This window comes from Dreissena polymorpha, chromosome 13, assembly GCF_020536995.1.
Source record: "Dreissena polymorpha isolate Duluth1 chromosome 13, UMN_Dpol_1.0, whole genome shotgun sequence".
Taxonomy (NCBI): domain Eukaryota; kingdom Metazoa; phylum Mollusca; class Bivalvia; order Myida; family Dreissenidae; genus Dreissena; species Dreissena polymorpha.
In genome coordinates, this window is record NC_068367.1 from 51,249,102 (window position 1) to 51,270,100 (window position 20,999).

Here is a 20,999-nt window from a genome sequence, read left to right on the forward strand (position 1 = left end):
CGTTTCGATTGATTTTAATCCAAGTATAGTGAATTCTATCTATAGAAACTGATCACATTGGCCATCTTTGATCACTTACGTTAAAGTTACGTAAAAGATAAGGGAGGTATATTAAGCGTAATTTTACGCAAAACTTACGCTATAGTTACGTAAAACTAACGATCGAGCGGCTTTATAAAACGAACGTGCGCATAAAATTAAGGTTACGTAAAACTCACGTAAAAATTACGGAAATTTTTTGCGTAAGAGGCTTTTTAAAACAGGCCCCAGTTCGGCGGGTGAAATGTAAACAAAAAACCCGAAAGGGACTTTTTTTTATATTTGTATTTGTCGAAATATAGGGTCGGCGCTCCCGTAAAAAAAAAAGATAAACATGTTGGCCTAACAGGTGCAAAAAAATACATTATCCAGTGACTGTTTAAGATTTCCCCGTTAAAAGGTGCAATTGACTACTCATTTTGGTATTTTATGATAGTATGATACATTTTTATAATTTCAGATTACTCCAGACGTTGTGTATCATATGAGCGACGAAGAACTGTCATCTTACTTACCACATCAGGGCGATCGCATCCGATTAAGAGTACATGTGCGTAAAGAAGAAGAGACACCACGAACAAAGAAAAACAAACTGTTAACAGTACTACAAGAAAAGCTTGAGGCGGCCCGTAAGAAAAAGACAACCAGTAAAGAAGAGCATAATCTCGAAGACATGAGAAATCCACATCGCCCTTTCGGCAATAGGAACGCCGCAAAACAAAACAGAATGATAGAAATTGGCTGGATCCATAAGAGCAACCAACGAAGCACTCAAATCCGAAAGAATAAAGGGGGTGGAACAAGGAAAACCGAGATACCAAGACATGCAACAAAGGTAGAAATTATACAACAAGCGATCGGTCTTTTTTTCCCAAATGGCTTGTCGTCCAAAGGACCGTTAACCAACTTCAATTTCGATCTGTGGGATTTCGCAGACCGTGAAATCGACGCTAACGTAACAGTTGCCGACATGTATGAGAGGACAAAGTTGCCTATTTTAAGATTTTATTTGGCTACATCACAAAAGACAAACGATATCGGAAATACAACTGATGCCTGAAACCCCTCCGGCCGCTCAAAGTGTACTAAACGACCAGATTACGTCAAATACCAAAACCGTGGATGATTATGCAGCAATGTATAAACTCCAAAATGACAATACCAATGATGGAGATATCCTGTCCCATGCAATGGAGTTCGCTGGGATTCCATTATCAGATGATGAATCCCTTCCTGATCTTATGGCTCATCCCATTCAGCAATCTGCTCTAGATCTCCCACACCTGAAAAAAATAGTGCTAAAACTTCACCGCGGCCATTTGTTGCGAGAATTAATTGATGCGTTTAAACAAATTGATCCAACAAAAGACATAGTGTCTGTCCAGATGGTGATGCCAGATGGTCGTCTAGAGGCTGCAGAAGATAGCGGTGGGGTGACGAGGGACGCCCTTTCCGAGTTTTGGACGGCCTTTTACGACCAATGTACGTTAGGTACAAAGTTTAAAGTCCCATATCTGCGACACGACTTTGCTGAGAAAGAATGGCAGTCAGTTGCTAAAATCATCATATTTGGATGGGAATCATGTAAATACTTTCCTATACAGTTGTCATTGCCTTTCATTCAGCTGTGTATCTATGAAAAATATTCAGCTAATATTCTCGACAATTTCTTCGATGTCATACCGCAAGAAGAGGCAATCACACTGAGGAAAGCTTTGTCCGATTTTACATCTGTCGAACAGGACGATCTCATGGATGCACTTGAGCTACACGATTGTAAGACCCTTCCTACGTCAAACAATATTTCGAAATTACTTAACGAAATTGCACATAAAGAAATTATCCAGGCACCTATGTTCATAGCCGATTGTCTCCAGCCTATCCTGAAAAAATTAAACATTACTGAAGACCATCTTACCCAGCTGTACACTGACCTTATTCCAACATCAAAGCTTGTCAACAAAATGTTTAAGTTTCCAGAAGTTATGTGCGCCGAGGAACAAACCGTTGCACAACATCTCAGAAGGTTCATCAGAGAATTAAACAGTGACTCGCTACGCAAGTTCGTGAGATTTTGTACAGGATCTGATCTCATGGTCAGCAAAGAGATACAAGTTGTATTCGTCAACGTCAGCGGCCTAGCAAGGCGACCAATCGCGCATACGTGTTCTTGCCTTTTGGAGTTATCTAAATCCTACGAGAGTTTTCCCCAGTTCAGGTCTGAATTCATGGGAGTATTGGACTCAAATGTCTGGGTAATGGATATCATCTGAATGAATAAACATAAGAAATGGAAATACAGAACCATAGATTTTAAAACACAAAACAATGTGCATACATGTATATGTTTGCGTGTGCATATGCCAACGCTTGTAGGATAATTGTGAGACTTGTATTCCTCATAACAGTTGGGCAACATATCTCATATTTCATATATATATTGCTCATTACTACTATTTAAACACAAAATGTGAAACTTAATTTCGTTCAATTTTGTGATCCCCTGCTTTCAAAAACGTTGCTCTTAGTCGAACAAGATGTCTTCCGTCGTGGAAAGAGCTGATAGGTCTACAAACTCTTTAATAAGCCTGTATTTGTGCAGGTATTTCATGTACTTGTTATATCTGAAATTGTGTCTCCAATTAGATATTGTTGTCATAAGATTCAAACTTTAAGTCAATGTAAATTTCAAAATCACAATTTAAATGGGGCTCTATTTCATACTTTACCATTTCTGTTGTGTTTCTTAACAATATAACATTTCGTATGGGAAGGTTGTTATATTTGAAATATGATTTGCAATCAGTTGAATCAGTTTGTTTTACTTGGGTTTGAGGTAAGACTTTGCAGGCTTGTACAAGTCTGATTTGTAGCGATGTTCAATATCCTGCATGCTATTTGAATTTCAGTTATTTATCAAATGTGGTATAAGAATATCAAAATATTTGAAAATATATTTAAATGGGTTTATGTACACATAATTATTCATGTTAGTTTGACTTATTGTTGGTAGGGTATATTTGGATCCTTTTTTTTTATACATTTTTAAGGCACACTTTTTTTAGTCCCCTACCGGTTTCACAGGAGTGGACATATGGTTTGCGCTCTGTCAGTCAATCTGTCAGTCAGTCACATTTATCTGGATCCCTGAATAACTTTAAAAGTTCTTCATTGTGTTCATGAAACTTGAAACATGAACAGATGGCAATATGGAGATTATGCACGTCATTTCTTTTTGTTTCTACGTAAAGAATTCTGATTGCTTTGTCAACAAATAGACTAGCTACCGGCAGGGGACTTTTATTGCTTGGCAATAGTCTTGTTACTTATAAGAATTCTCTTAAGAAAACGATTCTAATGAGTGGTAATAACATAAGATAAAGTGATGAATGAACATGTCATTGTCAACAAAAGGGTCAGTTTAACTTAACCCTTATCATAAAGCCCGCGTGGCAATTTAACATTGAGCACCTATGAAGGAATTTCTTTTGATTCGGGGCTCTACATAAGGGGAGTGAAAGGCCCTTTACGAGGCAAAACAATTCTTATTTTTGACTAAATCCCATGTTGTTGGTGCTCATTAGAGCTGGCTCATCTCACCAATTACCATACAATAACAGGATTTTACGGGTTTGTTGAAGACAAGTCTAGAAATAATTGTAAGATAAGGAGAAATGGCTAAATTAGCGATATTATATTTACAGTTAATGTGTTTTGAATCTGATTTTAACCAACTTGTATGGGATACCAAAGGGGTCGAAACATTAACTTCTACTACAGCAAAAGAAATGCTGCTCGAAGAGCATTTGAATTGCTGCTCGAGCAGCATTTTTTGGAAAAATCCTGCTAAAAAGCATTTATTCTTAGATTAAGCCATTGAACCCGTCAGCCATTCAAATTTGAGCTTAAAAACGGACGAAGCGTTAGGGTAATTTCGTCCGTTTGTAAGCTCACATTTGATTGGATGACGGGTTCAAGGGCTTAATCTAAAAATAAATGCTGCTCTAGCAACGTTTTTTATTAAAAATGCAGCTCGAGCAAAAAAAATTCTGCTGCAGCAGAAGTTAAAGTTTCGACCCCTTTGGTATCCCATACAAGTGGGTCAACCCATACAGTTGAGCCTTGCATCCAAAGGCTGGGGCTACCTCTGGATAACTGTCTGTCTGCAACTTTACACATGGGTTTGAGTAATGAGTAAACAATAACTAATCCATTACCAAACAATTACAAGACTTTGTGAGTTTGAGTTTAAAACTGTCTAATATTTGCACGACCCATGCTGTTTTGAAAAATTAATGATTATTGTGTGCGTACAAAATTGATTTTGTTTTGTTATATCCATTGCCTCGGTGTTAAAAATAGAACTAGCAGTTCTACGTTTCCAAAGTTGCAAATTTGTATTTTCAGTTTTAAGTATTTTATATAAGAGAAAATCAATAAATAAACTGTTTCGTCAATTGTTTTCATTAGTTTATATATTAACCATTTGCAACGACAAGAGCTGTCGGAGGAGAGCGTGCTCGACTTTTCCTGTCATTGTTCCTGCAATTTTGTCCTAATCAATCTGTTGGTAAAGCAGGAGCCAAATAATGTAAGTTATGGTTGCTATCAAGTTACTTAGTATTATTCTCATTTGCAAAATAGATTTTTGTTCAAAAATAGGAAAGTAAGTGATGGGAGTTACCCATTTTTCTAGAATTCTGCTGCACGAAAGTAAGCAAAACAGCTCAATTTGGAACCGTATATTGCTTTCACCGACAAAAAACAGCCTTGAATTCCAACTCATCTGGTAGAGAAATGGTCATCTCTTTTGCAATTGTCAATGGACCGTTCCACATTTATTTTCCATTCAGTGCGGAATGTAAGGCTTTGAAGCAGAAAATGATGGATAGCAACAGACTATGCCGCATTTAATAGTTCACAAGCTCCTGATTTGTAAGAGCTACATACATTGTAGGTATCGATCCAAAAGGACGTACCTCCAGCTTGTTAAAAGCTGGTGGTACGTCCTTTTCTATCAAGACCGAAGACATATTGGGTATACAGGTGCATGGCATGCACGTGATCCGGTTGTTATAAGTATAAAGTAGCTTGTGAGCAAAAAAGGGTGGATACTAAGGCTCACTGAATGTTTGCTACAACCTGATTGGCTATAAAAATAAATAAATGAAGAACAGTCCATAAGTCTGGGCTGTTTTAGACCGCACAGAAGGAACTCCCACAGCATCAGACAATGCGCCAAGTCATAGAAGCCATATTGTGTAAAGCTATCCTTGAAATTGTGCTGAACCTAGGAGACAGATGAGATAGAAATTACTGTTGGAATATTATAAAGTGACCATTATGATTATTTCTCACATTGACTACAACAGTTTACTGCAGACAGGTAAAAATCATTAACATGAATCAAGATGGCTCACCTGAGGAGTCGGTTCATTCAATCTTTGTCAACAATATGACCTTTTGATCAAGACTTTGAGCCAGATGAGTCAGATACGATTATTACTTTGATTTGCATCAAGCAAATCATTCTCTTAAAATACTTAGTTGTCAAGTGAACAGGCTGTGTTTGTGAAACACTATGTCCCCCATATATCTGATCTTTGACCTTGAAGGATGACCTTGAACTTTCATCACTTAAAATATACAGCTTTATGAGATATACATGCATGCCAAATATCAAGTTGTTATGTTCGATATTGCAAAATGATGGCCAATGTTAAAGTTTGACGCAAACCAACCAACACATTTGACCTTGAAGGATGACCTTGACCTTTCGGCTCCAAAATGTGCAGATCCATGGGATACACATGCATGCCAAATATCAAGTTGCTATCTTCAATATTGCAAAAGTTATGGCCAATGTTAAGGTTTGATGCAAACCAACAAACCAACAGACGGCAAAAACAATATGTCCCCCAGTATAGACTGGAGGACATACAAATACAGCTTTTAAAGCTTCTGAGGTCATTAAGGACAGGTATAGTTGACAAACAAATGGACAGATGGAAAAAAGAAAGTGAAAGGCATCAATCTCGTATTGTCTCTATCTACATGCTGCCTTTTGACAGGCTAAATAAAATGTAACACACCAAGAAAGGGTTTGTACAAATCTTATGTAATCACAAAAAGGAGGTACGTTAAGAACACAGAATGAAAACCGATAAAATTTTAAAAAAATATTGAAGTAAATTGACAACTTTAACAAACAAGTTGGTATTGAAAACACTACAAGCAATGTGTAATGTTTTTACCAAGTTTCATGATTATTGGGCAAAAAATGTGACTTCTTGACTGTTCACAAGCCTTTTGTACTATATAAATATAAGGAAAACTACCCCGTCCCCTGGCAGCCTTGTTTTTCAACGCACTCAGACCATTTCCGAACTTAACTCACGTATCTAGCAAACAGATGTTCTGACCAAATTTCATGAAAATTGGGCCAAAAATGTGACTTCTAGAGTGTTCACATGTTTTTACACTATACATATAGAGAAATCTGCCCGCCCCCTGGTGGTTATGTTTTTTCATCGATCTGGACCATTTTCGAACTAGTCTGAAATATCAATAAAAGCAATGTTTTGACCAAAATTTCATGATAATTGGGCAAATACTGTGACTTCTAGAGTATTCACAAGGTTTCTCTATAGCCAAAAAAGGAAAACTGCCCCGCCCAATGGCGGCCATGTTTTTTTTAACAGACCGGAACCACTTTTGTACTCAACCGACATATCATTAAGACAAACATTTTGACAAAGTTACATGAATATTGTGCCTGAAATGTTACTTCTACCGTGTTTACAAGGTTTTCATTTTTTGACCAAGTGACCTAGTTTTTAACCTAGCATACCCCAGTTTCGAACTCGACCAAGGTATCACTAGGAAAAATCTTCTGACCAAGTTTCATACTATGTAATAATCATAATCTTCATTTAAACACAAAACCTTTTTATCTAGAACCAATTTTGAAGATATAAATGAGAATTATACTAGCTATTTAGTCAAAGCCTGACGGTTGCCATAAAACAGCTCAATAATAACTTATACAGTTTGTCAACCAGTTCCGGATAATCAGCAGTTCCGATTAATTTGTATTTAATTTTCCATAGTTCCCCAATAAAAAGAAAATGATAAGTGTCTAAGGTCAACTTTAGGTAAAGGAATAAATTTACACAGTTTTACCATGAAAGCTTTTGTATTAGGCTTACAGGGGGGGGGGGGGATAAATGCAGCAAAAAGTTAACCGGAACTGATAGAATGAGTTATGTTTTGAAAATTGCAAATGGATATTGAAGGCTTTATTATTTTCAAATAAACTTTTTGCTGATTGAAAACAAATGCCATGACAATGTTTTGAAATATTATTCTGTAAGTTGAATGATTTTTAATAATTTTCCGAAGGGTGAACTTTGATTGGCTATTTTTGACAAAAACGTGCATATGCATTTTGGCATACACAATAATATTTGCACTTTATGTTCACATCTTCTCACATTGATACTAAACCCGAAAGACATTATTGTGGGCAGAAGAATTAACGTTTATTCCGGGTGATTCTAAACTGGTTGACTGACTGTAGCTGCCCGACTGAGATTAATATCACACAGTTTGTTTCTTTATTTTCCTAATTCGATTAGTGTCCAATATTTCCACTGCATACATTATCCACGGTGCCTATACGACGTGACTTTTTAAGATCTGTGTTGGGAGAATAAAGCGCGACCCAAAAGTATTTTTCAGTATAGTGCAACCGCGCGTTTGTAATATGAAGTCCCCACACTGATCCGACTTTTTCCAACCGTTCAAACGAGCTGTTCCACTTTACTGAAATAATACCTTTTGTTAAAACAAATCATGGTACTTATAGAAAACTCTCAAGAATGAGCGGGCTCTCCACTTTATCCCATTAAAAATGATGAACTATTAAAAAAGACATCCTTTAAAATATTAACTGGGTCGCGCTTTATTCTCCCAACACAGATCTTAAAAAGTCACGTGGTATAGTTACCGTGTTATCGAAAGTCATCTTCGTCAAAAGCAATGTTAAGCATCTACGCCAATTAAAATAAACACTATTTATAATTCTATTAACTCATCTAGAAAGATAGCAGTTGTATGACACATTAGGACATTGCAAATGTATCATATTATATAAAACATTTGAATTGATAAACAGTTGGACAAAAAACTGACAAAAATAATAAAGTGGTATTATGTCTCGTCACAATAATCAGTCTCACAGATCGTTATAGACGACTTAATCCTAATCGAATAAGTTCTCGTAAACGTACATAAAGATGTCTTGCTTCATTTGAATCATTAGGTTTAAGCAACCTATTCTCTTCCATTAGCATCATGCACAGATCAAAAAGTGTATCATCAGCACATGTTAAGGTTTTTGGAACGGTTTCTTCTGCACAAATCATGATTTCAGTTTCGTCTGCAGGACAGAGATGATCTTCTGCTTGGTACAATTCTGGTATTGTATACATTACAATCGGTCGTCTGCATCTGTCAATACTGATGGGTTTCGATTGTAGGACATGGGTATTCCATGTTTCTTGCAATTCATCAAGGTTTTCCTACAATAAAACAAATAATGAACAGTTTCGGTCCTTCGAACATTTCTTGTTTCTCTCACACCAGGCTAGAATCACGAACTAAATCATGTTTATATCAGATAACTTCATTCATTAATCGTTTTTAAAGAATATTTGACATTAATACTACGAGAAGAAATCAAGTCATGTGCATGCTATTTACCGTCAAGCAAATTTGATATTGGGAAAAAAATAAATAATGTTCAGACCTCTGGAATTAACAAAAGAATCATGGCTCGTTTTTAAAAAGCAATAACTGACTGCTTTTAATTAAAACAACGGTATGGTCCTTTCGAAAAAATGAAAGTTGTCTATTTTACGTATAACGATCGTCGAAATACTCACTGATTCTTAGGATAACAAATACATACGCTCGTAATCGGTTTTCAACCGAATTACATAACTTAAACAATTCATTTAAGACTATATAAAATTGAAGTTGATAATAATACTGATTTCAACTGTAAATTAACTTAAAATGCATAAGCAAAGGAATGAAGAAGATCGACCGTGTTTGAAACATATATGACACTCATTTGATATATTGCAGATGCATGCAATTTGATAATTTGCAAACAAAAAGTTGTCACATTAAACCATTAATATTAAATATTTAAGAACTACTAAATCAGTGTAATAGCTTTAGATAATTGTACCTGAATAAGTTCCAGAAAGCAGAATTGAATAAGGCTCTTGTCCAATACATCTCCACAATATAAGTCATTGATGTCGTTTCCTAAGTCCGAAAACAAATCCATAAAGTACTGTCCCATTTCTCTTCGGAGCAATCCCCAAAACCACTCGATGCGTTGATTGTATGTGCTTTTTCCGCTAAGAAAACTCCTTTCGCCTGAAAATTCGTCACCATGATCACGGCGTAGAAACATCTGCATTTGTTCGATGTATACATTTTCGGTTCCAAGGTCAGTCCTTACTCGTTTTGGGCACCCACCTTTCTTTCTAACAGAATCCATGAAATAGTTTGCAACAATCTTCGGATCGCTGTTTGTAGTTGCTGCTTCAAGCCAGATTACACACCTCGAATAACCGTCTATGCAACCATTTATAGCAATGCCATACGGTTTCAGTTTGTCATAGGAATCTATATGCCACACAAAATTTGGTCCTGGACATGAATACTGTCGTCTCCTTAGTCTCCTCCTTCTTCTATGTTGAATCCCCTGTGGGTCAAGCAGTTGCATAAATCGGTAAATAGTATCCCTGGGAATATCGTATCCATAGTGTTTACACTTAAGATGCATCCATCGATAACCACGCAAGGCACCCGATGTTTCAAATTGGGAAAGAATAAAACACGCAACTTCAAGCAAATCTGAATGACGCTTCCTCCGAAACAATCCAAGTGTTTTTAACCTCCTTTTCAAGGTCGATGAACTTATAATTACTCTGTCTAACATAGCTAGTATAGTCAAAATTTCCTTGTTACTTAATCCTAATCGGAAATATAAATGAATAAGGTCATCAGTTTCGAACATGATGCACACGTCCTTAAGTACTTTTTATATCTAGAAGAAGTCTTTAAAGCGAAGATAACGGACTTCATTATATATATATATATATCCTTATAATGGCGTTATAACGCCCTTTTTGGCGTTTGTACGCCTTTAAGTTTGGCGTAATAACGCCTTTTTTAGCGTTTGTACGCCTTTCAGTTTGCGTTATAACGCCTTTTTTAGCGTATGTAAGCCTTTCAGTTTGGCGTTATAACGCCATTTTTAGCGTTTGTACGCCTTTTAGTTTGCGTTAGTACGCCTTTATTTCGCGTTATTACGCCTTTTAAGCGTTTGTACGCCTTTATTTCGCATTATTATGCCTTTATTTCGCGTTTGTACACGTTTATTAGCGTTATTACGCCAATTTTAGCGTTTGTACGCCTTTTTTCGCGTTAATACGGCTTTTCATTATTTTATTTTTATTTTAAGTGGTACTAATAGGCTTTCGTATAATTCGACTTTTACCGTAACCTGTTTGTTCACGGGAAGAATGAACTTCTTTGACATGCGTTTGACCGAGGATGCTCACTATGTCAGGCACATCGCTTCAGCAAAGACGCCATCTTCCCACATTTTCTCCCGCTAATCATCCCTTATTTGACTTCCGGTGGCTCGCAGGTCGTTTATATTTAGAACCCGTTTCGATTTATACCGGAAAATGGATGGTCCTTTTTTGGCCGTTATGTAGGCATCGAAATATAAGGTGGTCTTTTTGAGTGTACTCAAACCATTTGGAAATAGATTGTAGATAACACTATTACAGGGCTTATGGTAGTTTTTGAAATGTAAAACATTTTACTGATATTCGCCTTTCTGCGTCACACTAATTTAAAGATCCTTGATAATAGCACTAGGAATCTCAATCAATAACTAAGTCAAAATAAACCCTATACGTTACCCAATACTTCGTTTGAAAACGTCATCTAGACAATTTCAATTAACAACTAGACACATGTATTATATTATAAGAACCAGCATCAGCAATCAACTATGTTAGGCAGGTATCTCATTCCATTTAATTTAACACGTGTATTTCAAATCTAATTAAAAGCTATACTATACTATTTTAATACGTTATTTAAGTCACATTGTCAGCAAGCGAAATTTGTTTTTAAAGAAAAAACTATAAAAAAACTTATGTATCTAAACCATTTTAAACCGTTAAACAATTTTGATTCAAGTTAAACCACTGCAGATAACTGTGAGCTGGAGCAGACATCTAGAACTTACTTTGAGCTGGAGGTAGCTGATATTGACCTTGACCTTGCGGTTTTTGGATTTGACCTTGACCTCATTGAAAATTCATAAGACTCTTCATGAATTGCTGCTATTTGAACTGACTTATTTGCGGCCTCATGATCGTGTTGATGTGTTGAGGCATTATGTTTCCGTTGGTTACGGGAATATCAAGATAATATATATTAAGCAATTTAAATTTACATCAGGAATTACCTTCACACTAAATCGTTTTGTAATTATATTTCAACGGTTACGACATTTGTTTGATATTGTCTTATTTTATCTACCGGAATAAAAATTTATTTCGAACGCATTGCTATTGCTTATATCGCTATAAAATGAGTCAATTAAAACTTTATTTGGAAATCGAAATGTTTGTTGTAATCAAAGACGTAAGCATATGTATTTCATGTTCGAAATAAAAGAGAGCAAAGTAAGTGCCTACACAAAACATATGTTATAAGATTATGTTAAACAGGTAGAGTAGATCATTTCTACATATGGTAGTTGATCAGTAATTAAATAACAATTTCGCATTCAGATACATTCAACGACCTCGTGTTCCTCTACTTTCGCGAAAGAACTAAAAAAATCGTTGTTTATTAATAAAACGAAACACTAAACAATTATTACCATTTTCTTAGCAAAGAAGGCTGAAGATACAATAAGACAAAGTATCGTAGATAACTCTTTCATACTCAAAAGCAAAGTAAAAAAAAGGTTATATGTAACCAGATTAAAACCAGAACAGTCTGCGATTAATTCGCAGTTTTTCAGGTTTTATGCTGTTTGCTGCTAAGTATCTTTGCGTTGGGAATTAAGCCTTGAAAACTAGAATCAAGTTACAGGGTGCAGGATCAACGGGTTTTCAGGGGTTTACACATGGGCTGAAAAGAATGTACACACCACCTTAAGAACTTTATATGTGCAAATATCTCAAGTTATTGAAAATACATTTGCAAAAATCTTTAATGCAGACAAACAGTTTTTCTGGCAGTTTGTACTGATATCTTAAGATGTAAGAATACATCATAGAATACGTCTAAAATCAGTGGCAAAATTTCACGTTGCGTGCTGAATAACCTTTTAAATGAATTCTGTAAATTATTTAAAATAAAGCATCACTTACCGTTGTGTTAACATACATGAAAGTTCAAATTGGACCTCACAAAGTCACGTGATCCTGCACCCTGCTTAGCAAGGAATGTAATTATATTTAATTTTCTGAGGGACTAAAAACGCGTGAAAACGCGTTTCTATGTTGTTTAGGGCAGGATGAGTTACCAATAACTCGCTGGTAAGTGTCGACAATGCGGTTGTGACCTTGACCTTAAAGTCGACAATCTTGGCCTTGAAGTCGACAATCCTTTCCCCGTTCTCTGAGATGACATCCGGCATTTTCTCCATGATTCGTGTCCCATTGTGTCCTTAAGAGTCCAAGAGAGGGCGCGACTCCTTCAAGCGACTGGTTAGAACCTGAGCCAACTTGACCGCGGACTGCACAGGCTAATTTTTGACGCCACCTAGCGCACATTCTCGTTTTCCAAGAGAGAGGCTGAAGTATAGTGATAAAAATATGGTGGTTTTATGACACTTACAAAATATATCTATATAGACTTATTCGTTATTTAATTTTATCTGGAACTGTTTTATCATCTCGGGTGTCCATTGAGAAATAAAACATGACACGTTTAGTCATTGATTATCAACAGAAGAAGTAACAACAATGGCTAGCGATAAAAGTGAAAAACCATGAGAGAAACAACGAGTTTTACGGATGCAATTCAGATAATATTCATCTGCAGTCTGGTTTAAATAAAAATCGTCACTTCGTATTAATAACTAATTATGTGAATTGCAAAATATGATGGATGAGAACATATGACGTATACACATGAATTGTGCCGTGAGTACAGACTAATCTGGGACGGCCTTTAACGCACATGCAAAGAGCCCGATTTTACCAAAAGGCGGCTTAAATGGTTGGACAAGTTTTTGCCCTTTTAGATTTTTGTGGGAAATTTGGCAATAGGACCTTATTACCAATCTTCTGAACGAATATCATTTCAATTTTGCTGAAACAATAGCAAAACGGTAGCAAGATTTAATAGCATACCATTGTAGCAAGAGTGGAGTACATGTCGTGTGCAAAAGCATTGAACATTACCGGTATATGTAAAGCGTGTGATTAAATTGATAACATGGGAAACTATTGCGCAAAAATGATGATTTGATTTGCAAGTTATTCACTCCCTTTACTGGAGTGAGTGTCAAACATGTACCTCATATAAATGAAATGCAAATGATCAAAAGTGTACAATAACACAAACAAACATGCAGGCTGATACTGTGTCATGATTTACGTAGAATATGCTATAATTATGTTGTGTAATGAGCCTGGTTTTGGGAAAATTGGGTTTAATGCACTTGCGTAAAGTGTCGTCCCAGACAAGCATGTGAAGTCCCCTATCTTAAATTGTATTAAATGACTAATGTTTTAATCACATATATACAATTGTATCTTCTGAAATAAAACTGTAATACACTGTCTACCTGCCTGCCTGCCTGCCTACCTCCCTGCCTGTCTGCCTGTCTGCCTGCCTGACTGCCAGCCAGTCCGCCCGCCCGCCCGCCCGCCCGCCCGCCCGCCCGCCCGTATGTCCTTCTGTCTGTCTGGAACGCTGCAAAAGAGTTAATATATTTATTTTCTTGATTGACATACAACCATAATAATTAGCAGTTTCGTTTTTGGTCCTTGCCATTTACCCATTGATTATGTTCTTGAAACCGCAGCGTAAATAGCATGGACTTTTATTCAAACTCATTGTTACTTTTATATCACTCGAAACAGTTATCCAAATATTTACGATTAAATAAACAATGTCGACATATAGAAAATAAAAATACAAATAAAAGGATATAACAGATTTTAAGATGCGCAAATGCAACGTTCCATTGCAATTTTAGTTGGCGTTTTACTTTCCGTTACTTTGGATTGGTTGACGTACTACGAAAATTGCCCGATTGTGCGGAAAAGTAAATTACTCAACGGCTAATTCAATTCGATTTCAATTTAAAGTTGTTTATTTGAATAAGAATTTTATTAGATTAACAATTTGATTTCAACTAGTATTTCACAAACCTTTTCTGAATAAGAGTTATTATCTGAATAAGAATAATGAATAAGAGCGCATGCATATGAATGAATATGAATGAATTCGAATGTGTGTAATTGAATGTGAGTGAATGTGAATGAATATAAATATATGTGAATGAATACTAATGCATGTGAGTCTATGTGTATAAATGTGAATGAATATGAATTAACCCTGCTTCATCTACCAATCACTCATTCCAATCAACCAATAGGAAGGCGACAGGGTGTTTAACTGCAAAGAACTTTAGTATTAATCAGATGAGTGCTTAAAACGATTAACCTGGTATTTGTACTTAGTTTTGTTAAACTGAATTCATTTCTACATGCGTCTTTTGTGCAATTATCACATATTTATACTTTTACGTAATAAAAAACGCGAATGCTGCGAACAAATAAATGCATACTGTCATAGCTGTCAAAACAAAGGTTTGACAATGCACGTGAAATATTTACGGTAAACCACCTGCAAACCTAAACTGCCAACAATAATTTTAAAAACGCTTATCATTTCTTGAACTTAAGACCTCTTTCACGTTTGTCTTGAATCTATAAAACGTTATTTGCCACGGGTGATATGTAAATGATTCAATCACGTTTAGCCGTCATTAAAGCAAACAAAAAGGGGCAATTACATATATTTTGCTTATTATTTCTTTAGATAGTATATTATATGTTATGCTGTCTTTGTAGTGAAAGCTTGTTATTGGGATACTGCGCATGTCTGTTTGTGTCCAACACAATTACCAGGGTGTGTCTACCAGATAACATATTTGGGCTGTGCTCTGTGACAAGGGTGTATTATGCATGTGCGTAATGTGTCGTCCCAGATTAATCAGGGAAGAAAATTTCAGCATTTATAATATTTTTCGTTTCAAGAAAGTCTCTTTTAAGCAAAAATCTTGTTTATGCGGAAAGTGTCGTCCCTGATTAGCTTGTGGGACGACATTTTACGCACATGCATGCAATCCCCTTTTCACTGAGCACGGACCATTCATTTCCATGCAACTAACCGTTCCGTCCCAACATATTACATGAAATATGACGTCAACGGCATTAACATTAAAATCAGAAAAGACGTTGAAAAAAAAAGTAAAACAAGAACATCTTTTTAAAATGCACCACGCATTTTGTTCATATAATAAGCCCCCATTATGTGCCATTTGTACAACTTCAAAAAAAATGCAATTTTCAAATATATTCATGGGACTGGCAATCAAATGTGCCTTGCTCTGCGGAAAGAGGGTTTAAGTGCATGAGCGAAGTGTCGTCCCAGATTTGCCTGGCTACTCAGGTGCGACACTTTCCGCCTAAACTGGATTTTCACTAAAAAGATACTTCGTTTTGAAAGAAAAAAACGATACAAGCGGCACGCATTAAGCGCTGTTTTCCTAGATCGTGGCTTTTTATTATAAATTAATTGTGTGTTCATATCATACTACTGGTTTTGACTTTTCATATTTATATTTTTTCATATAAAGGTAAAAAAGTTTCAGTTTATCGTCATAATGAGCAAATGCATGCCTTAAATCAAATAATAAAAAAATATACAAACAGACGATAAGACAAATTAAATACTAAACAAAAAACACATTACATAAATAAATATATGAATACATACATAACTAATAACTAAATAACTTTGTTTAACATCGTTAGTTTTATCAAGAAGTAACAAATAAGCAAACAAGCAAGGTATCTGTTTAACCCATTTATGCCTAGTGGACTCTCCAATCCTTCTAAATTGGATCAATTTATTTTCAAAATTAAGGGTGTCTAGTATATTTATTTCTATATTTAGAATATTTCTTACAGAAATTCATGTAAGCAAACAGCGCAGATCCTGATGAAACGCCGCATGATGCGGCGTCTCATCTGAGTCTACGCTGTTTGCCAAGGCCTTTTTTCTAGACGTTAGGCACAAATGGGTTAAATTAACATAGCATAAATACATTTAGACATATTACTGAATTGTCTTGTGCTAGTACTGGACATCATATATGCAAACTTGTTGACAGTGTAAAACGATTTGTTTACTGTTAATTTAATACTTAAATCACGATAATATATGTACATATACATACAAATTATATTTTGATTCAACCATGTAACTGCTACACAGTCTGCATTTCCTGTTTTCTCTCGAAGTGTTATTGTATCTACCAGTTTCGCTGTGTAATGAGTAAGAACTGAGTCCTAATATTGTCAGAGCTTTCCTGCGCATATCATTATTAACACGTTCAATATATTTTTGCAAATGAACAACTCTTTTTAAACTTAACATAGTAATTTAAATCTACTTTGATTTTATTACATCAACCATGACTGGACACATTGATCGCGAATTCGTTGTTTGAGTTTTGGATAATGATATGTTAAGGTAACGTTATCATGCAATAAATAGCCAAAGCCTAAATTATCAATAAGGCTTGTAATAGCTTTTGTTCAAAATAGTTTTAAATAAGTGTAAGCAAACGTAAAAAACAGAAAGCGCATATTGTACACTTTTTAGAGTACTTTTTCATAAATCCTATTTATTTTTGGCACAAAATTATGTAAAGTATATTTATTGTAGTTTTAAACATATTTCTTTTTGCATCTAAGTTATTAAGAACGAAATGAGATTAACGGTACGGGGTAAAAATTATTACCAGATATTTCTAGCAGAGCCCTGGGCTGAGCATTACTTGTAATGTTTTTCAGCTTATACCTATTTTTTTTGCTACATTTAGTTGTAATTCATGTTGTATACGCGACAGTTTATTTCCGAATCAATGTTGTTAAGCTATTAGCAAGGGGGCATCAGGTGGGTTTAATCGAGATTTCTATATCTATATAGTACAGATGGCGAATTATATTGATATTTATTCAAACAAGCGTTGATTGTTCATTCAGGTTATTGTTTTATTTGCAATTTTATTGATATTGGTCCTGATAGTTCTAAAACCATACTATACCGTTTCATTGAAATATTGGTTATTGCCATAAAAACGCACCTATCTATACAAAAACAGTTATTTAAGAGAAAGTTTGTCGATATATTACAGGTACACAACAAAACAAGTGTGTTTTTTTACCGCGTATTGATACATTCATTAGAAAAGGACCCGAGTTATGCGTTTACCGGTATTTTATATGCTTAGTAGATTGTGATTACAAGTCTTTATTTTATGCTTTCCGGTGGTTTATAGAGAAATATCAGTGAAGTGAAACCGTTTCAAACAGTGAAAATTAACAGTGAAAATTATCGATAATTTTCACTGTTTACTGTGAAATGACGTCATATTTTTGACGAAATAACGTCAAATATAAATAACGTCACTATCCCAGCGAAATTCTTTAGTTAATCTCATTAACAAAATATATAAACGGTGAAAAAAAAAGCATAAAATAAAAAGAAAATTTGTTGGATTCGGTGGGGTATCGATTTTAACTCACTGGTGATCATAGAAAAAATATATTTTCACTCGTGGCTGCGCCACTCGTGAAAATATTATTTTTTATGATCACTCATGAAGTTAAATCGATAATCCACCGAATCCAACAAATATCCTCTATTTATTTTCCATAACATTCATTAAGAATATTCACACAAATATTTATTTTTGAGACCAGTAAATTTAAATGGGACATTTAGGTAAAATGTGATGCACACGTAAAGTAAATTCAATAAATATACTGGTTTATAGGCTCTATTATTTAATGTTAATCTTTAGGAAATCTGAAATTTGCATAAAGGCAGCTTTTTATCCTCGTATATCTCTCTATAAGGGTGAAATAAAAAATAATAGCAAGCATTTTGTATGAGTTTGAATAACTGTTTCAAGAGATATCTGATCACGACGTAGTAAATTATTAACCCATTTATGCCTAGTGGACTCTCCCATCCTTCTTAATTGGATCAATTTATTTCCAAAAATTAGGAATGTCTAGTATATTTATTTCTATATTTAGAATATTTCTTACAGAAATTCCTTTAAGCAAGCAGCGCAGACCCTGATGAGACGCCGCATCATGCGGCGTCTCATCTGGGTCTACGCTGTTTGCCAAGTCCTTTTTTCTAGACGCTAGGCATAAATAGGTTAAAACCCATAAAATGTGATCAATAATATTGTTTTACTGAAAGATTGCTTGAACTATTCCATTAATTATTATTAGTTTGTTTTGAGTCTAAAAGCAAAACTGTTTTGCATGAAAGCATGTGGTTACATCATTAGCTAATAAAGCCTTTGTCACGTTTTCCAAACGGTGTTTTATATACTCCATATTTTATAAGACGATACCTTTTAATAAAAACGTTTTCGCTTACCATTCAGTGTCTTTATATTATTTCTCTCTTTTTTCTTATTAATTTTACTGTATAATGACCGATACTATTGTCGGTAACACAATTCTCAGAAAGTTGTTTATCGTATGAAAAAAACTGGATTTTTTTTCAGTAGAAAAAAGGCTTTCACCACTCCGCTAAACCGGCTACTGGTGTTATTTCATCGACTTATAAATGCCAATGGTGCATTTATCATGGGATAATCTGCAATAAATGGCTGTAAACGCTGCGTATTTCAATAACAACGTGAAAATGCCTGCAGCAACACTTTCATTCAAAATTTAGCTCCGGAACACGGGTTTGGATAACAATTTTCTACCAGTCAAACAACACATTTGACCTTATGCTTATCAACCGTCGATTAAATAAATTGTATCTATTCATGCTTCTTTGAACAAACAACGTCGACATGCATCGGAATAATAATACAATAGTCATAGTTACAATTAATATATTTCTAACTAAAGCACTTACCTGACTGAAAGTGTACTGCATGTTCAATACATTTAAACAAAACCTCTTTGCTACATAGACATGAACCCATTTATGCCTAGCGTTTAGAAAAAAAGGCCTTGGCATAATAATGCGGCGTCTCATTTGGGTCTACGCAGTTTGCTTAAAGGAATTTCTGAAAGCAATATTCTAAATATAGAAATAAATATACAAGACTTCCCTAATTTTGGAAATTAATTGATCCAATTTAGAAGGATGGGAGAGTCCACTAGGCATAAATGGGTTAAACAGATACCTTGCTTGTTTGCTTATTTGTTACTGAACAATCGAGCAATACAAATGATATTTCATTGAAACGTATAGGGCGTTCATTTCATTATATGATACAGATACAAATAAAAGACATACCGGTACATGAAATTAACTTCCTGCAAAGAATTTGACTTAATCCCTTGGAATGTCAGTACTCTTATATAGCGATTTGTGCTATTGTCCTGATCTTGTTTCAAGAGTTTATCGACTGTTTTTTTACAACTACAGTGCCTTTCGCGCTTTGATTTGTTTACAACTGGTATTCATCATATGCACCAGTCATCTGAATCACGTAGTGCATGTTTTATTTGAATATAATTAATGTGCAACATAACAAAGGCTTCATACATCATGAGGAAGGTAGTATTTCTGTAACACTTTTTACTTCTAATAAATGTTTTAATGTAACAGTTTATAATAATGGTGTAAATTCGTTGTCAACGTTAATATTCATGCTTATGAAAAACAACATTTTTAAGCTAATATTGTGTCTCATATTATGTACTTCTAATTTGAATATAGTTTTATATATTTTTATGACCTGTATAATTAAGAGCCGAAAAATATCAAGTGCACTCAGTTTAATATTTTATTCGGAGTAAACGTGTACGTGGCGTATTTTGTTTTCGTACGGACTCCCGTGTATACTTAACAGTACACTCTATGCTCGCTATAAGAACGCGGTTTTCAAATGCCTCAGCGTTGTATAACATTTGCAGCAATAATGAAATGTCGCTGGTTATTGTCAAATGTAGTTTTTGTTGCGTTTAATGTCGCGGTGTGTGGCTAAAAACGCGAAATACAATATTCAACGCGAAACACGATACTTTACAACAAAAGATACTTTAGGTCGCGAAAACATCGTGGCATTGTCGACCTAATCGCCCGTCTTTGCACGTGAATGCTGGAGTTGAGCGTCTATGTTAGACCAAAGGACGAAGTGGAAGATCAACCATGCAGCGACCAGGTATTCCTCAAACTATGTTAACACAAAATTACCATTCTTTTCGACACAAGTCAAGGAATAACAGCGTTCTTTGACCATATTGCATTTTTACAATACAATTCTTTAGAATATGTCGGTCAAATCCACTCCACCCATCAGTTAGATGAGACTGGTTTCTACGCACGAGTGATCATTTCTATTGTAAGATTAAATTTGATTGTCTTATAACGTGTGTAGTTATCCTCAAGCAGTGTAGTGATGTGTGAATCACATTGACCACAGAGTTCGAAGCGGGAAACCGTGCTTGTCAGACATCTTTGCCATTCATAATATTCTTTAATTGTGTCTTCTTTAATCAAATGGTATGTTTAAGCATTTGTCTACTAGCTAGGATCATTTGTCACAGTTTGCGCGT

General features: G+C 35.2%; 2 protein-coding genes across 2 annotated transcripts; both read left to right on the forward strand.

Annotated features, from left to right (window-relative positions):
* The first annotated feature begins 523 nt into the window (after positions 1-523).
* On the forward strand, positions 524-1,168 carry LOC127855308 (uncharacterized). Its single transcript, XM_052390765.1, has one exon. The coding sequence runs from the start codon at positions 524-526 to the stop codon at positions 1,097-1,099; it is 576 nt and encodes a 191-aa protein (XP_052246725.1). The 3' UTR covers positions 1,100-1,168.
* Positions 1,169-1,424: 256 nt separating this feature from the next.
* LOC127854906 (uncharacterized) lies at positions 1,425-2,807 on the forward strand. Its single transcript, XM_052390016.1, has one exon. The coding sequence runs from the start codon at positions 1,425-1,427 to the stop codon at positions 2,310-2,312; it is 888 nt and encodes a 295-aa protein (XP_052245976.1). The 3' UTR covers positions 2,313-2,807.
* Positions 2,808-20,999: the final 18,192 nt, after the last annotated feature.